Source organism: Pomacea canaliculata, linkage group LG10, assembly GCF_003073045.1.
Source record: "Pomacea canaliculata isolate SZHN2017 linkage group LG10, ASM307304v1, whole genome shotgun sequence".
Lineage (NCBI taxonomy): Eukaryota > Metazoa > Mollusca > Gastropoda > Architaenioglossa > Ampullariidae > Pomacea > Pomacea canaliculata.
In genome coordinates this window covers 13062945-13077215 of record NC_037599.1, presented here as the reverse complement: position 1 = coordinate 13077215, position 14271 = coordinate 13062945, and the positions used below count along the sequence as shown (strand labels likewise).

The window sequence follows — 14271 nt, the reverse complement described above, 5'->3', positions numbered from 1 at the left end:
TCTTTTTTTTCTAAGATAATTTGAAATAACAACTTCTCCCAAGCTCATCCAATAGGAGCAGTCTTAGTGTTACCGTTTCCGGCTGTCTGCTTCGATCGCAATAAATTTGTTAGCATTAACATGTAACATGAGGTAAGAAAGTGATCAATATTTACATGATTGAAACTCCTGTCCGTGATTTTAAATTATTTGTTAGTCATGGATTGTGGGTTTTTTATTAATGGGTTATTTATATAAGTGATTCTGATAATTTTGGAGCCCACAAGCAGTTTTAGTATTGACAACTGCGTGATATCGTTTTTTTTTCATTGGAGAGGTTGGCATACAAGAACGTAAAGACAAAATTACAAAAAGGATCTGTGTACAGTTAGAAGTAACAGTCAATTTAAATCATTTGTGCGCTGTTTTAAGATCATGTCACATTAGCCACGCTGAATTATTTCTGTATCACCTAAACTTGCCGTGACTTGCAGATGCTGCACCAAAGAATGCTACTCGTCCTTATACCACTGCTACTTTTTGCACACTTTTCTTCATGCTATCGGGGTGAAGAGAAACATGATATAGGGACATTGGCAGGTGATGTGCAAAACTGGGCCATGCTCATCCAAAATTATATCATGCAGGTAAGAAGATCAAGTTTTTCTTGGCATCAAGAACTATATCGTATACAGATGGACATACACAAGTAGTACAGGATTGGTGCATAAATGTTTATCAATATATATTTTATTAATCCTTAACTATTTGCATTATGTTTTCTCCGCAGCTTGCCAGTGATGGCATCAACCGTCACATAACACAGAGCCTTTTAGATCAAGCCATTTACAGCGATGAGAAAAAAAATGGCACAGAGCTTGTTGAGCAAGTGAAAGAAGACCTTGCTGACTATTTTCGCAACAAAAAGAGAGCAGCAGAGGTGATTACCATAACAACAATTTTGAGTTTATTATGAAAGCTGCAAAAACCATATGCAACACAGTCTTTCTTTTATCTTAATATTTCTTTCCTAGCTGAGATAAGCAGTTTACATCACTTAAGTTATATATGCATGTGCTGCGGACTAAGAGTTTTATGATAAAGTGCCGTGACATTTTATTTTACAAACATTCTAAAGTATTCAGAAAGATGTTATTTCAGTTTTTGTTTCTGTTGATTTGCAGTCTATTCATAAAAGATGAAGAGCAAGATTAAGGGTTATGGTCAGATTAGGGGTAAGGGTTACGTTAGAATTTAGGTTTTCCTATTTTAGGATGTATGTAATGACAGCCATAACAACCTATGTCAGTGCAAGATGAGCCTTCTCATAGCTAGTAAAGTTGTTACTATTTGATCATTGGCACTACTGGTTTGTAGCATCCATTTCCTAAAGCATTTGTATATAGAAATAATATTTTTATGTGTTTCTTGCATTCTTTTTTTTTTTACTTAATCTTTACTATAACTATGACTTTTTCTTCATCACATTTCCTCAGATCCACCAATAAATAAATGCACACATGCATATTTGTGTAAATTCATCTGTTAATTTATAATTCATTTTCCTCTTCATATTTTTAATATTTTAACTTTCTAACAGAAATTGGCAGAAAAAGTTCGAGAGTTGCATGATTCTTTTCTCGAAGAAAATATGACAGTGGATGCTCATCACCTGAAAGATCTCACTCTTGATATTTATAGAGATTCAGATATTCCCACACGACTTCCCAGTGATTTACATTTTAGTCCGTAAGTCAAAAGCATTGTTTCTCCTCATTCATAAGGGCCAGATGAATTTTGTCATTAAAATATGGAGTTTATCTAACAACTAACTGTGAAGGTATTTAAGTAATTGAAGCTATATTTAAACTTAACATTGTTTTTGCATTCATATTTGGAAATTAAACAGGCACACATTGTGGTTTACCAAGATGTTACAGGTGCTTGACAACTTTAGTCTTCAATAAAGAATTTTTGTGTTACTTCATGGCCTAATATAAAATAAGCATTTACCTGAAATCATTTTAAACACACCTTATTTGTGCAGATATTTTCAACAAAAGGTAAGTTCAATTGATTCCACCGTGAAAATAGCAGATGAGGTTCCCAGAGAAGATGAGTCTGTCATCAAAGTTGTTTACTTCACCAAAGGTCTAGAGGATATCTTCCTTGAAAATGCTGATCAAGACCCATCATTAAGGTAAAAACCACATTATCTTTACTTATTTTTTTACTAATTTTTAGATTTATTTATACTTTTGATATGTAAAATATCAGTGAAATATAAAACATCCTTAAAAAAAACATTGTAAGCACCATGCGCTGCTAAATGTATCTGCTGCATCAAGCATTTTCTGTCTGCCTCTTCTTTTACCAGGTTCTTTCTCCTTATCTATCATACATATCTTGTTTTTACTTCATGCTCTCATATGCTGAGATTTTTCTTTTGTTTAAGCCTGGAATAAACTCATTCACACACTTCACAATGTTAGCGCAGGAATGTCAACATGTGTGCACATGTGTGTGTCTGACCAAACAAAGGCTAGGCAAAATGATAGAATTGTTTCATGAGAAGTTTTGAGTCCAAATATTATTCATTTAGCTGTTTTTGAAAAAAAAAATAATATAACTTTATTGTATAGTGTGCTTCCCTACTTAAAAGTAGGCTTAACAAAAGCAAGGTCAATAACAAGGAAAGATACAAAGTTACCATCACTGATATACATACTGATGCAGAAAAGACACATCAACAGCTGTTGACATAGAAGAACCTACACAATTAGCTTGCTGTGACACTTCAAAATAAAAAGAATTGGCAGACAGAACACATCAGCACCAGTCTGATTTTTTTCCCTGTCAGGTGGCAGTATTTTGGTTCAACCACCGGTGTGACTCGTCTGTTTCCGGGCCGTGAATGGTCAACAAACTTTGCTGGATTTTACAATGACTATGATCCTCGTGTGCGACCATGGTATATTGCAGCCACTAGTGGCCCTAAGGACGTCATCATTGTATTAGACTGCAGGTGATCTGTTGTAATAGACTGCAGGTGGTCTGGATGTTGTGTTGTGTCACAGGTATTGTAGCACTTTAGTTTTTTTTTTATATTAGTTTCACTGCTAGCTGTTGGATTTTGGTTACATTTCTGTAATGATCAAATGCCTCTTTACACCCCCCTCCCCCAGCCCATTACAAATTATTTTAAGTGAGCTTTTTGTGACTCATTTTGCTTGTTTTAAACACGAATATTTCATTTTGGAGATCTGTATTTACATGCAATTTATCTTTGTGTTTTTTTTGAATGATTAAGTATTTAGTACAAGTAGTCATTTTGTTGAATGCTGAAAAAAAGAGAAATTGGATTTGTATAATCAGTGGTTGAGAAAACACTGATAACTGTGAAAATTTTCATCTTTGGTAATAATTGTAGATGAGAAAACCTCACCTGAGTTTTGTGAGAAAGTGGTATTATAATTGAAAAAGCAGTCTCTTACAAAAAGCAGATTATATCTTTCCAATAATTGTGAATGAGAACAATGGATTGTTGTAAAATGTAAATGCTGAGAAGTTAACTCATCATTCCACTTAGAAAGTTCTGAAATATTCAGAAAGATGTCATTCAGATTTTTTTTTTTTGCAGTCTATCAATGAAGGGCGAAAAATTTCAGATTGCAAAAGCAGTAGCCAAGAACGTTATTCGGACTCTTACAAAACAAGATTATGTCAATGTGATATGCTCCAGGGCAAGTCATTGGAATGAAGTTGGCAAGTGAGTGGCTTTTGATTCTTTAAATAGTATCCCAAAAATTGAGCAACAAAATTAAATTAGGCTTTGAAAACAGTCATTATTTTGTGGAGCTTAAATGCATTACCAATGGTGTCCTTTTCAATTGTTATTGTCTCATGCACAGTTATATCGTAACTACAGGAATATTCCTTGGGAAGAGTGAGTTGGTTGATTTATACTAAAGATATGTATTGTAAACCTGTCACGTTCATTATAGCAAATGCAGCAGAATGGGCCAACCATTTTAAATTGACAGATCTTATCTTTTCGTTGAATTTACTTCTTTTGCTTTAACCTTTGTACTTGCTCTCTGTTGATGTCTTTAAATACTTACTGCTCACTTTCTTTCATGTCACAGATGGTATATGTATGACACAGACGTACAGAGTTGTCAGAAGAAGCGTATGGTGCCTGCAACCAATGCACATAGGAAAGATCTCATTGCTAAGATTGATAAACTTCAGGCAGGTGGTACAACAGAGCTGCAGTAAGTTTTTTCTTTTGGAGAGGGTTGTCTCTTTCCATTGTGTCTGCATATTCATATATAGTTTTGCACATTGAGAGAGAGAGAGAGTGCATGCTTGCATACATGATAGATGCAATAAAAGAAACAAGTTTTAACTCATTTCCAGAAAAGGATTTGACATAACATTTGAGCTCCTGCGCAGTGTTCCTCGGACTGGTTGTCAGTCTGTCATTGTCTTTGCCACTGACGGGCTGGACACAGATGGGGAACAGGTGCGCTGTGGACCAGGTAAGCTATATATATTATTAATACATTATACATTTTAGGTAAATCATCCCAGAAAGCTTATTTGCTAGTTTAATATCACCTGGCTTGTTACCTGCTTTAGTATAACATGGCACTCAGTTAAAAAGGTAGAAAAGTGTGTTTTATCAGCAAGATTTGAAGCATTGATATTGTATGCAGTTGATATCGCAACTTTTGAACTCTATCTTAATATTCTTTGGGTATGCACTACAGTGTGGCATGTTTTTTTTATAATCAACATGTGAGTTCCCCTTATTATTTTTTGAACAATGAATGATTACCGTAATAACATCATACCATGACATTCCTTTAGATTTCCTTACTTCTATGGGCTGTTAGCAGCACTCATATGTCCCTGCAGTATTTTTTGTTGTAATCTAAGAATGTTGTTTTAACAGGTTATTATACAAGGAGTGGCTATGTACCTGGTCCGATCTGTAAATACAACTGGACAGAGGTGTACAATCTAGCCATGGAAAGGAATAAATATCTTAACCCACCTGTAAGTAATGTGAACACTTCATTAATTCTTTCTTTCTAAAATAAATGCACTCCACTTTGTACATAGATTACAGCTGTTTAGATTAATAGCAAGACAGTGTGATTAGCATTTGAGTTTGTGATTCAAATTATGCACAGGAACGTTTATTATGGTTCAGAAAGAAATTATTTAAATTATAAATAATTATAATTATTGTTATACATAAGATTTTCTTTACATGAATTTGCCTTGTCCAGATACAGAATGCTGAGCTTTTTTTTCTAATACAATTTCAAGAATCTAAAATTTTTAAAGCAGTTCATTATATGATAAGAGACACATGCATGTTCAACAAAGGGATATTAGGTCAGAAAAGGACAAACTATTTTACAGGCTTGCACCTGCAGATATATTTGTTTGACTGTTAAAGCTGGATGCTGAAATTTAGTTTTCCTACAGGGTTTGCTTTCTGCTTATCTCCTGAAAACACAGCAGTTCAAACTGGTATTTATGATAACATTGATTTATGATATCATTGGTATCATTGATATAACATTGGCCTTCCCCATTTGCAGGCACGAGTTTTTAGCTATCTGATAGTGGAAGATGCTGAAATCTTCCCTGGAAAACTGGCATGTGATCACAATGGAAGCATGAAGAAGCTGGTGACAGGGGAAAATCTCATATCTCAGATGAGCAACTATTACGAGTTTCTCTCTTCAAATGCATTCACAACCAGCGGCTTATGGACTTCACCTTACCTTGATGCCTGGGGCTTAGGCCTGATGCTTACATATGCTGTGCCTGTTACCAGCAAAATTACTGGAAAGTAAGAAAGACTGTTGACTGACTGTATGTGTGATATTTTACTGTTGACTGACTGACTGTATATGTGATATTTCACTGTTGATTGAAGTCTCTAAACTGGAAATGTAAATCTCCAGGAACTTTTAAAAAAGCAAGTAAGAGTAGGGCTGGTTTTTTTTTTTTTCATGGTCTGTGTAAGGTATGTTGTGTTTGGTCGCTTTTTAACACATTCTTCCCCTTCCCTCTCCCCCTCCCCCTCCCCCTAATTTGCTTACAAATTGAATGTTGCCTCATGTGCATATTTTTTTGTGGGTGGGGGTGTGTTTTTTTCACACAATGATTTAAGTGAAAATTTTATATCTCCAATAAGTTTCAGTATTTACAAAATTTTTATCATCATTACAGGCAATGCTAACTGATTTGAACCCTCACGAGAAATGTTGCAAAGGTTGACTGAGAAAAGACATCTTCAGAATTTGATAAATATAAAGTATATACAGAAATTCACAAAACAAAAAATGAAGGATTTACAAAAGGATTAAGGATTTGGTATAGTTGAATATTTGTGTTTGACCTTTTTTTCTTTGCAGCACATTGAACCTATTTTAAAGTGAGTAAATGTGTTATTAAAAAAATCTACCTCTTCTTCTTCTTATTATTATTACTATTATTTTCCTTTCTTAGGTACATTGGTGTCGTTGGCATTGATGCCTCTCTGAATGTCATAGAAAATTTCTTATCAAAACACCAGTGGGGGTCTGTTTACTCCTTCCTTATCAACAACAAGGGGGAGACCATCTTCCATCCTCGCCTTAAGCCCAGCAAAAAGGTATGTGGCAGACACTGTAAATACTTATCGCTATCATTATTCCTTCACCAACTGGTACTAGCTAACAGCCATTTAAGCTAGCCTAGTTGTATTGGTTGCTAGGGGAGGCTGTGTGGATTTAATCTTCGCAGCTAAACAGCAGAAAAAGTTTTTGGTTTTTTGCAGGGTTATTGCTGTATTGTGAAGTGGAATACAGACAATTTTCAAAGTTTTCTTATACAGCTTTATGTATTATTTTCACATTAGATACCTCTGTTGTCTTTTTATTTTAGGAACTTATTGACCATAGTTGCTGCATTTGTGCAGTTGCTTGAAGATCCCATCTTCATCCATATCAATCAGCTGGAAATGTTCAAAGGGAAACCAGTTGAATTCCAGCAGCTAGAACGACACATGATGGCAGGTGACACTGGCAACCTGCACATAAGCAAGGCAATTGATGGCAAGCCCAGAGTGAGTACAGTGCATGCTGGTGCTGTCTGCGACTGACTATGGAACCTGATCTTTCCTTGTGACCAAGTCACAGCAAAATTTTTTAATGCACAATGCTAATCAGTGTATATCACAACCCCCTGAAGGTGGAGAAGAGGAGTTGTGATTTTCTGATGCATATGTCATTTCTGCTGCTTCTTTATTTCGTCACATATGTTTGGGGTTTGGTATTCTTTGATACCTAATCTGTTTTTCTTTTTGCAGACATATTATTTTGGTTCCTTGAAGGATTCAGAGTATTCCTTTGCATTTAGTCTGGCAAACGAAGATATGGTAATACTTTTAATAATTTATTCATTTCAATGAGGGATGATAATGATGTACTAAAGTTTTGTCTCTCATTAATTCATAAATGTTTCATTTATGCAGATAATAGTTTTCATGCAAACTCATCTAAATTATGCCATAGATAATTTATCTTACATGATTCTTTTCTAGATAAAAGTCAAATGTATGTAAATCAAGGAACTAGAGTCACTTATGGTCAGAGGAATTTATAGATATTATTATACACAACATATATGTGATATAAAATGTTTTTAAAATAACAATATTAAAGACCTAGAAAGAAAATGGAATTAAAAATAAAAATCAATATTAAAAATCAATATCAAGGAATGAAGATAGAAATCAGCATAAGGTAGAAGATGCAAAAAAAAATCTATGTATGTGTATGCATATGTTTTAGGAATTCCGCAGATCACAAGAACCAGATGCTGAGGCAAGAAAAAAACTGGGGCCAAGTTATTATAATCTTCTAGAAGAGTACAATAGCAAACTGTTACGAGAGAAATTACCTGGAGTCTTTGAGACAATCGATGTGCGAGAAAATGAAGTAGACAGATACCCAGGACTTCGAATCACATACAACTACTCAACCATTTTTCTGGCAGCACAGAGTCACTGTGACCCCATCAAGTACATGTACAATGACAGCCTGGCAGCCAAGACTCTTGATGCCCACTTGTGGATCAATGGATACCAGGAAGATCTAGGCTGTGACTCAGGCAAACAATTGTATGACAAAGGGGTGAGGTAGGTTGTTGTTTATGAATACCAGAAACTGATGGTTCAAATCATACTGTTTGTGAAATTAACTAAATCAGTACCAAACATTGATCAGAAAGACTACACAGAATTACTCTCGCAAAGAAACATAAACATCATTGAAGAGGAACAATTAGAAATAGTATTACTTCAGGCAAACTATGGTTTCTTTCAAGTCTTCTTACACCTTATTTCCAGCCACACTATACATGTATCAGCATTAATTCAAATTGTTAAAATATTCTCCTTATATTATGAGGTATCAGCAGTAGTTCAATTAATTCTGTATACTGTTCAGTAAAGGATCACATTTCTAATAAGAAGAGGAAATCCTTAAAGACACATTTTTTAATTACATTTTATCAAATGTGATTATACAATAACAAAAGACAGAAAGTGGATGAGAAGTGCATCAATGGTATGATTCCCATATTTTATCAAGCTTAGCATTTTTTTGTGCCACTTTACTTCTTTATGTCTTTTTCCTACAATTTGTTTTGCCTAGAGCTGATGTGCTTATTACCCAGCCAATAGAAGAGGTTTGGAGGAATAGGAACTTTGAATCTCTTGACAAAGTCAAGTGGACAAATGTTGGTCTTCGAAGTGGTGTTTTCAGAACATACCCTGGTCACCGCTCTACCCGTGGTTATGATCCTACTGAGTATGTTATAACTAGAAATTATCTGTGCCATACATATCATAAATGTATCACAATTTTAAGCGTAGCTGTTTCTTTAACTTTCATAGCAGTTTTAATAAATGTTCCATTAACTGTTGTAAATTATCTCCTGCTGCTGTTTCTAAAATACAGTCAAATCTCCCTACTATGCCACCCCTCTACTATGCCACTCTCGGTACTATGCCACTTTTGCTCGGTCCCGACTATAAATTCAATGTAAACAAAAATTTACTATGCCACCCCTACTCTCCCTACTATGCCACTTTTTTTGTGACTGTTAAAAGACACAAGTTGTGAAATTCCGTGCAGAGCTTGACTATTATACTGTATGGTAGTGTGAGACATCGCAGTTAGTGGGCATGGAACATAGCACGCACACAGGGAGGGTGGAGGCTGGCAATGGGGGGGGGGGGTGGTCGCTGGCCGGGTGACAGCCACGTGACAGAGGGAAGGTGTGAGGGAGTCGACTAGCGACAGGATGCAGGTGCGCGGATGTGGTTGGGAGGGGTGGAGGATGAAGAGGTGAGGGGGAGAATGAGAGGAGACAGCTAGCGAAGCTGACGATTCTTGAGAGCTTTGGACCAGACCTGGGCAAAGGTCTCCTGTCTCTGACCGACCCGCCCGCCAGTATATATAGTATATATACAGTATTGGGTAAAACTGAGTTAACTATATTAGTCCGGCCCTCTAAAACCATCCCAATTTCTCATGCGACCCCTTGGGAAAATTAATTGCCCACCCCTGCTTTGGACTGACGGGTAACCTGAGCAAATAAAGCCGTTTTTACGAACCCTCTCTACTATGCCACTCTCTCTACTATGCCATGTTTGCTCGGTCCCGGTAGGTGGTATAGTAGGGAGATTTGACTGTACTTAACACTGTGATTTGTGTGTTTGATGAGTTGTCAAAAGTTGCTAAACATATTATTTTTAATTGCTGTTGCCATCATGGCTGCTGTTACACATCACAAAGAGGTCTTTCTACAGGCGCCCCTGGTATAAACGCACAAGCTCAGCACCACACAAAACATCAATCTCCACCCCCTACATGGACTCAGCAGGTGTAGGAAAGATCATCACCATTTCTCAGGCTGTCTTTGAGGGGATGACACCCAAGACAGATGAGGAATGTGCCAAGTATCTGCCTGGCCAGAGGATGGGTGGCTGCAGATGTGACCAGGATTCTGACTGTTACATGAGTAAATATGCCTTTGTGACCATAATAACCAAATATGCCTTTGTGACCATGCTTGTTTCCATTTTTTTTTAAAAATTATTTCTTACCTTGTCCATTTCTCATCTACCTGTCAGCTGTCTCTCCAGCCATTTATTATTTTTGGGAGGGGTTCCTCTTTCCTCCCCTTTCCCTTTTTTAATATTTTGTCTTTTATGTTGGCTGTGTTTTGTCATTTATTGCTGTTCATCAATTTATGATCCTGGTAATGAAAAGTATGGTTCTTTTATTTTGTCTTCACTGTTGCGAGACAAATTTTGAATTATTGCTTCTTTTATTTTATCTATGATAAAGAGGTCTGCTATGTAAGCATGGCTCCAGGACCAAATAGGGAATATCACCGGTGTGCTACTGAGCGAGTGGAGGGTGTAACTGGTCTTGACATTCTTTATGATGATTTTCACAATCGTTCCATGGAGAGTATGCAAGCTAGTGACTTTCGCAAGTCCTGTGGGCAGACCTACAAGTGTCCTAATGGGATTGATGACTGTCAGACCAGGTATGTGAAAGTTCAAATTCTTTAGAACAAGAATTGCAGAGTTAAGTGGTACATTTTCAGATTTAGGTCTGCATTGAAAGAAAAAACATTTGTTTTTAAAGAGTCTTGAGGGTGCTAAATGCAGGACAAAGTGTAATAGCACCTGTAATATTTGTCCTAAGTGATCATCAAGATAAGGACATGCTTCAGCTTTTGATCTGCCTTGTTTACAGGTGTTACCTTTTTGATAGCCAAGCTTTTCTTCTAATGGATCCTGATTTTCTAACGGCTGGTGCTCTGGACGAAAGTCGTTATGATAAGGTGACAATGGGGCGGAAGGAAGGGGAGGTTATGAAGCATCTCGTCAACAAACACCACTTTTTCATTCGTAAGGAGTCCATCGAGTATCAAGGTTCATGTCGGATCACACCCAGTAAACCTAAGGTATGTTATCAAAGGAATTTAAGTGCCATCATTAACATAAATCACTTACATAAATTACTACTTAAAATTTTCCCCAAAAAAGGTGGGTCTTTGCAAAATTCTTGTGATCAGAGTAATCTTCTATGCAGGTGACATTACAAGGCCTGCCTCAAAAGCCTGAAGATGATGATGACTATGAAAAGAATCGAGGTCCCATTCCAAAGTTCCACAATGAATATGGCTGCATCCAGGATGACGTTAGCTTTGCAGCTAATGATTCTGCCTTGGGTAAAGAAAGTGTTAATCAGTTTTCCTAAGATCATTTGCAGAATCTGTTGTCCAAATTTAAAGATGTTATATGATGCTGCATGTAAGTCTGGTGTGTATTAACATGGTGTTGGTGCATGGATGTATGTGTATATGTATATATCCATTTGTGTACAAGTTTATGCCCAGTTTGTTCGAAACTAGTTATGATAGTCACAGTGCACTGTGAGTAAACTAGCCTTCAGATGACATGGGCTTTTGCATTTACAACACTCTTTACCTCCATGATCCACACATTACTACATTCCATTGTTTAATATGGTCCTGATCTTTTACTTTCAGTTCCAAGTGGCATGATTACAGGCAATGTTACAGGCCCATGCATGTCTGGATTCTATTATGTGACAGCGCTGCCCAAAACCAATCTCTATCTTCTAGTTATTGAGAACTACCAGATCTTTAAGAAAACAGTTTTCTATAATTTCAACTGCAAAATAACCCGCAGGTAAGAGTAGCAGCTGATTATTTTTAAAAACTTTATTATTTTTAACCAAGAAATAGTTTGAAAATTATTATTAGGTTTTTATTTGATAAGCATTTCTTAAAACAGACTGGCAATGTAATTCTTATTGTTCTTTTTACAAAGCAGAGCCACTAAGAATACAAGAGAAAAAGCTAAAGTGATTTTTTCTAATGTTTGGCAAACTTTATTACCTTAAAATTTATGTTATATCATGTCATATGACCATGTATGTCCCTGATCTGTATGCACAATAACCAGAACTATCTTACCTTCCAGCGTGGTGAATAGTGGTGCATATATGATTGTAAATGGAACTTGCGCCCATGAGGACACAAGTGAAACTACACTGGCTCAGCAGAACCGGTGTCCCAAACTCCGTGACATCCCAATTAAGTGTGCTTTCACCACTGCAAGCTCGACTACTGTCAACTTATTGCTGCTTTTGTCAACTCTCCTGCTGTGCATGGCAACTTAGCTGGAAACGTGAAAGAAACTGGTGAACTTTCTTGTTTAAACATTATCACTTAATTGCATTCTAAGATTCATGTCTGGAGATGGTCATCCTTCCTTTTGTTCTGACCACAAGACATAATCTTACCTTGGCTTCTCTTATCATTGCACTTCACAATGGTACCAGCTCCCTGTCTGAGAACAACGAACTGGAGCTCCTTGTGCTGTTACACAGAAAGTCTCATGCCCTGATACATCCTTTGTCTGACCAATCATTACCAGTCACAGACTTTTTTTATTTTACCTTGTAAAGGCCAGTCATGTTTTTTGTAACATCTTTACAGTTTGATTTACATTTGGGTATTAGTTTATGATTTACAATTGTTTCAGACTACACCTGTTCATAGTGTTTACAGTTACTTCAGAACAGAACATCAAAGCTGTGCAGGCTGAGTAAGGTGACATAAAATCTTTCATATATGGAGGAGAAATTTATTTGTATATTTATTTTCTTTATTTGGGTATTTCCAGATGTTTGTAAGGTTTTAAGTTTGTTTTTCTACCTGCATAGTGAAAAAATGTATCTATAAAGATGGTTACATGAATTATGTATAGATAGAGAACACTCAGTGGATGGGGACTTCTGATAGTATTGTAGTCTTTTTGGCTGATTTTAGTTTCAGCTTGAGTGTAAGTACAATAGCTGGAGATTAATAAGGTAGTGCCTCAGATGAGGATCATGTCTTCTGATAAATGCCCAAAAATGTATTGGAAAATATTACGCCAGTTAAAAATTTTAATCATGCAAGTACGTTTTAAATTGAATAATTTTTTCATGTGCTAGACATGTTATTTTTATATTCTTATATGTCTTTATCACTTAGCAGTATTTATTTATCATTCTAATTTCATTGAGTTTTGTACTTTTTTGGCAATAGATAGGATGATAAGATGATAGGTGTGATAATTTACTTCTTCAGAAAACAGTCTGTTCTGGCCTGAACTGTTTTACTTTTCAGTTTGGCGATGTACATTCACTTTTTCATAAACACACCAAAAATAATCGTTATAGATTTCTGTTGGACAGATAATGTGGTAGCATTTTTAAAGAAAATCTTTTAAAGTTGTAAAATAAATATTATAGTAGCTGAATAATTAGGGTGGTAGCCTGTGCTGTGGCTATCAGTAAGTGACTTTTACTTTAAAATCCTTTAAACTTTTTCTCTCATACTTTTTGTGTAGTCTAAAGTTTTGCATGCATGCACATATATAAATGCACAAATGCACACACATACACCCAACCAATCTATTAATTCTGTTTTGGCAGATCTCTTTAAGGCATATGATGGCTTTGCTTTGTTGGCTAGATTTTGTTCCATTGCAACAGCTGTATGTAAGCTGTATGAAAGATCATGTGAGAGACTGCCAGAGCATACATGCATATAGTAATTTTTTTTTTAAACTGCCCTATTTTGCAAGGACATATTCTTTCTTAAGCAAAGTGGAATGATGGTGTTTAAAGGGGAACAAATTAATTGTGTGTGAAAAAAATTTGAGAGGTATTTGTCTTGCAGATTTGAGCAGTTTTAGAAGACTGTCCAAATACTTTTGTTTATATCCAACAACGAAATGCAAATTGTAAAATACTCAACTAAACCTATTTTTATTTAAGTAAATTATTTTCTTTCTTTCTTTTCCATTCCTTTAATTGTTATATGTGATAATATTATCAATGATCATCAAAGTGTCATTTTATGATTGATGTCCTGATGGATTTAAGACTTTTTTTGGTAGTTCAAAGCATGGTTAATGTACTTATTCAGATCCTCTTATCCTATTTTACTTGTCACAAGCTGACAGCGGGTTTAATAAATGGATATGTAAATATTTTTTTTTATGTCTTTCCTGTATTTCTGATTTTGTTGTAAATCACCAGATCAGAATGTTCACTAGATAAGCCATACAGCATGACAAATGTTCATTGTGAGTAATAATGCATAACACCTGACAAATAATAACTAGAT

The 14271-nt window shown here is 35.8% G+C and overlaps 1 protein-coding gene across 2 annotated transcripts; it reads left to right on the top strand.

Moving 5' to 3' along the window:
• The first annotated feature begins 64 nt into the window (after positions 1-64).
• On the top strand, positions 65-14136 carry LOC112574221 (voltage-dependent calcium channel subunit alpha-2/delta-2-like). Of its 2 annotated transcripts, XM_025255124.1 has the most exons (22): positions 65-132; positions 474-626; positions 770-919; positions 1580-1728; positions 2027-2179; positions 2840-3004; positions 3620-3748; positions 4125-4253; positions 4399-4520; positions 4937-5040; positions 5595-5848; positions 6511-6655; positions 6962-7108; positions 7352-7420; positions 7836-8182; positions 8700-8855; positions 9860-10071; positions 10401-10605; positions 10818-11028; positions 11157-11295; positions 11617-11779; positions 12074-14136. In XM_025255124.1, the coding sequence occupies exons 2-22, from the start codon at positions 474-476 to the stop codon at positions 12270-12272; spliced, it is 3501 nt and encodes a 1166-aa protein (XP_025110909.1). In that variant the 5' UTR covers positions 65-132; the 3' UTR covers positions 12273-14136. The 2 variants fall into 2 exon arrangements, with proteins under 2 accessions (XP_025110909.1, XP_025110910.1); XM_025255125.1 differs by lacking the exons at positions 65-132; positions 474-626; positions 770-919; positions 1580-1728; positions 2027-2179 and having other exon boundaries at positions 2867-3056.
• Positions 14137-14271: the final 135 nt, after the last annotated feature.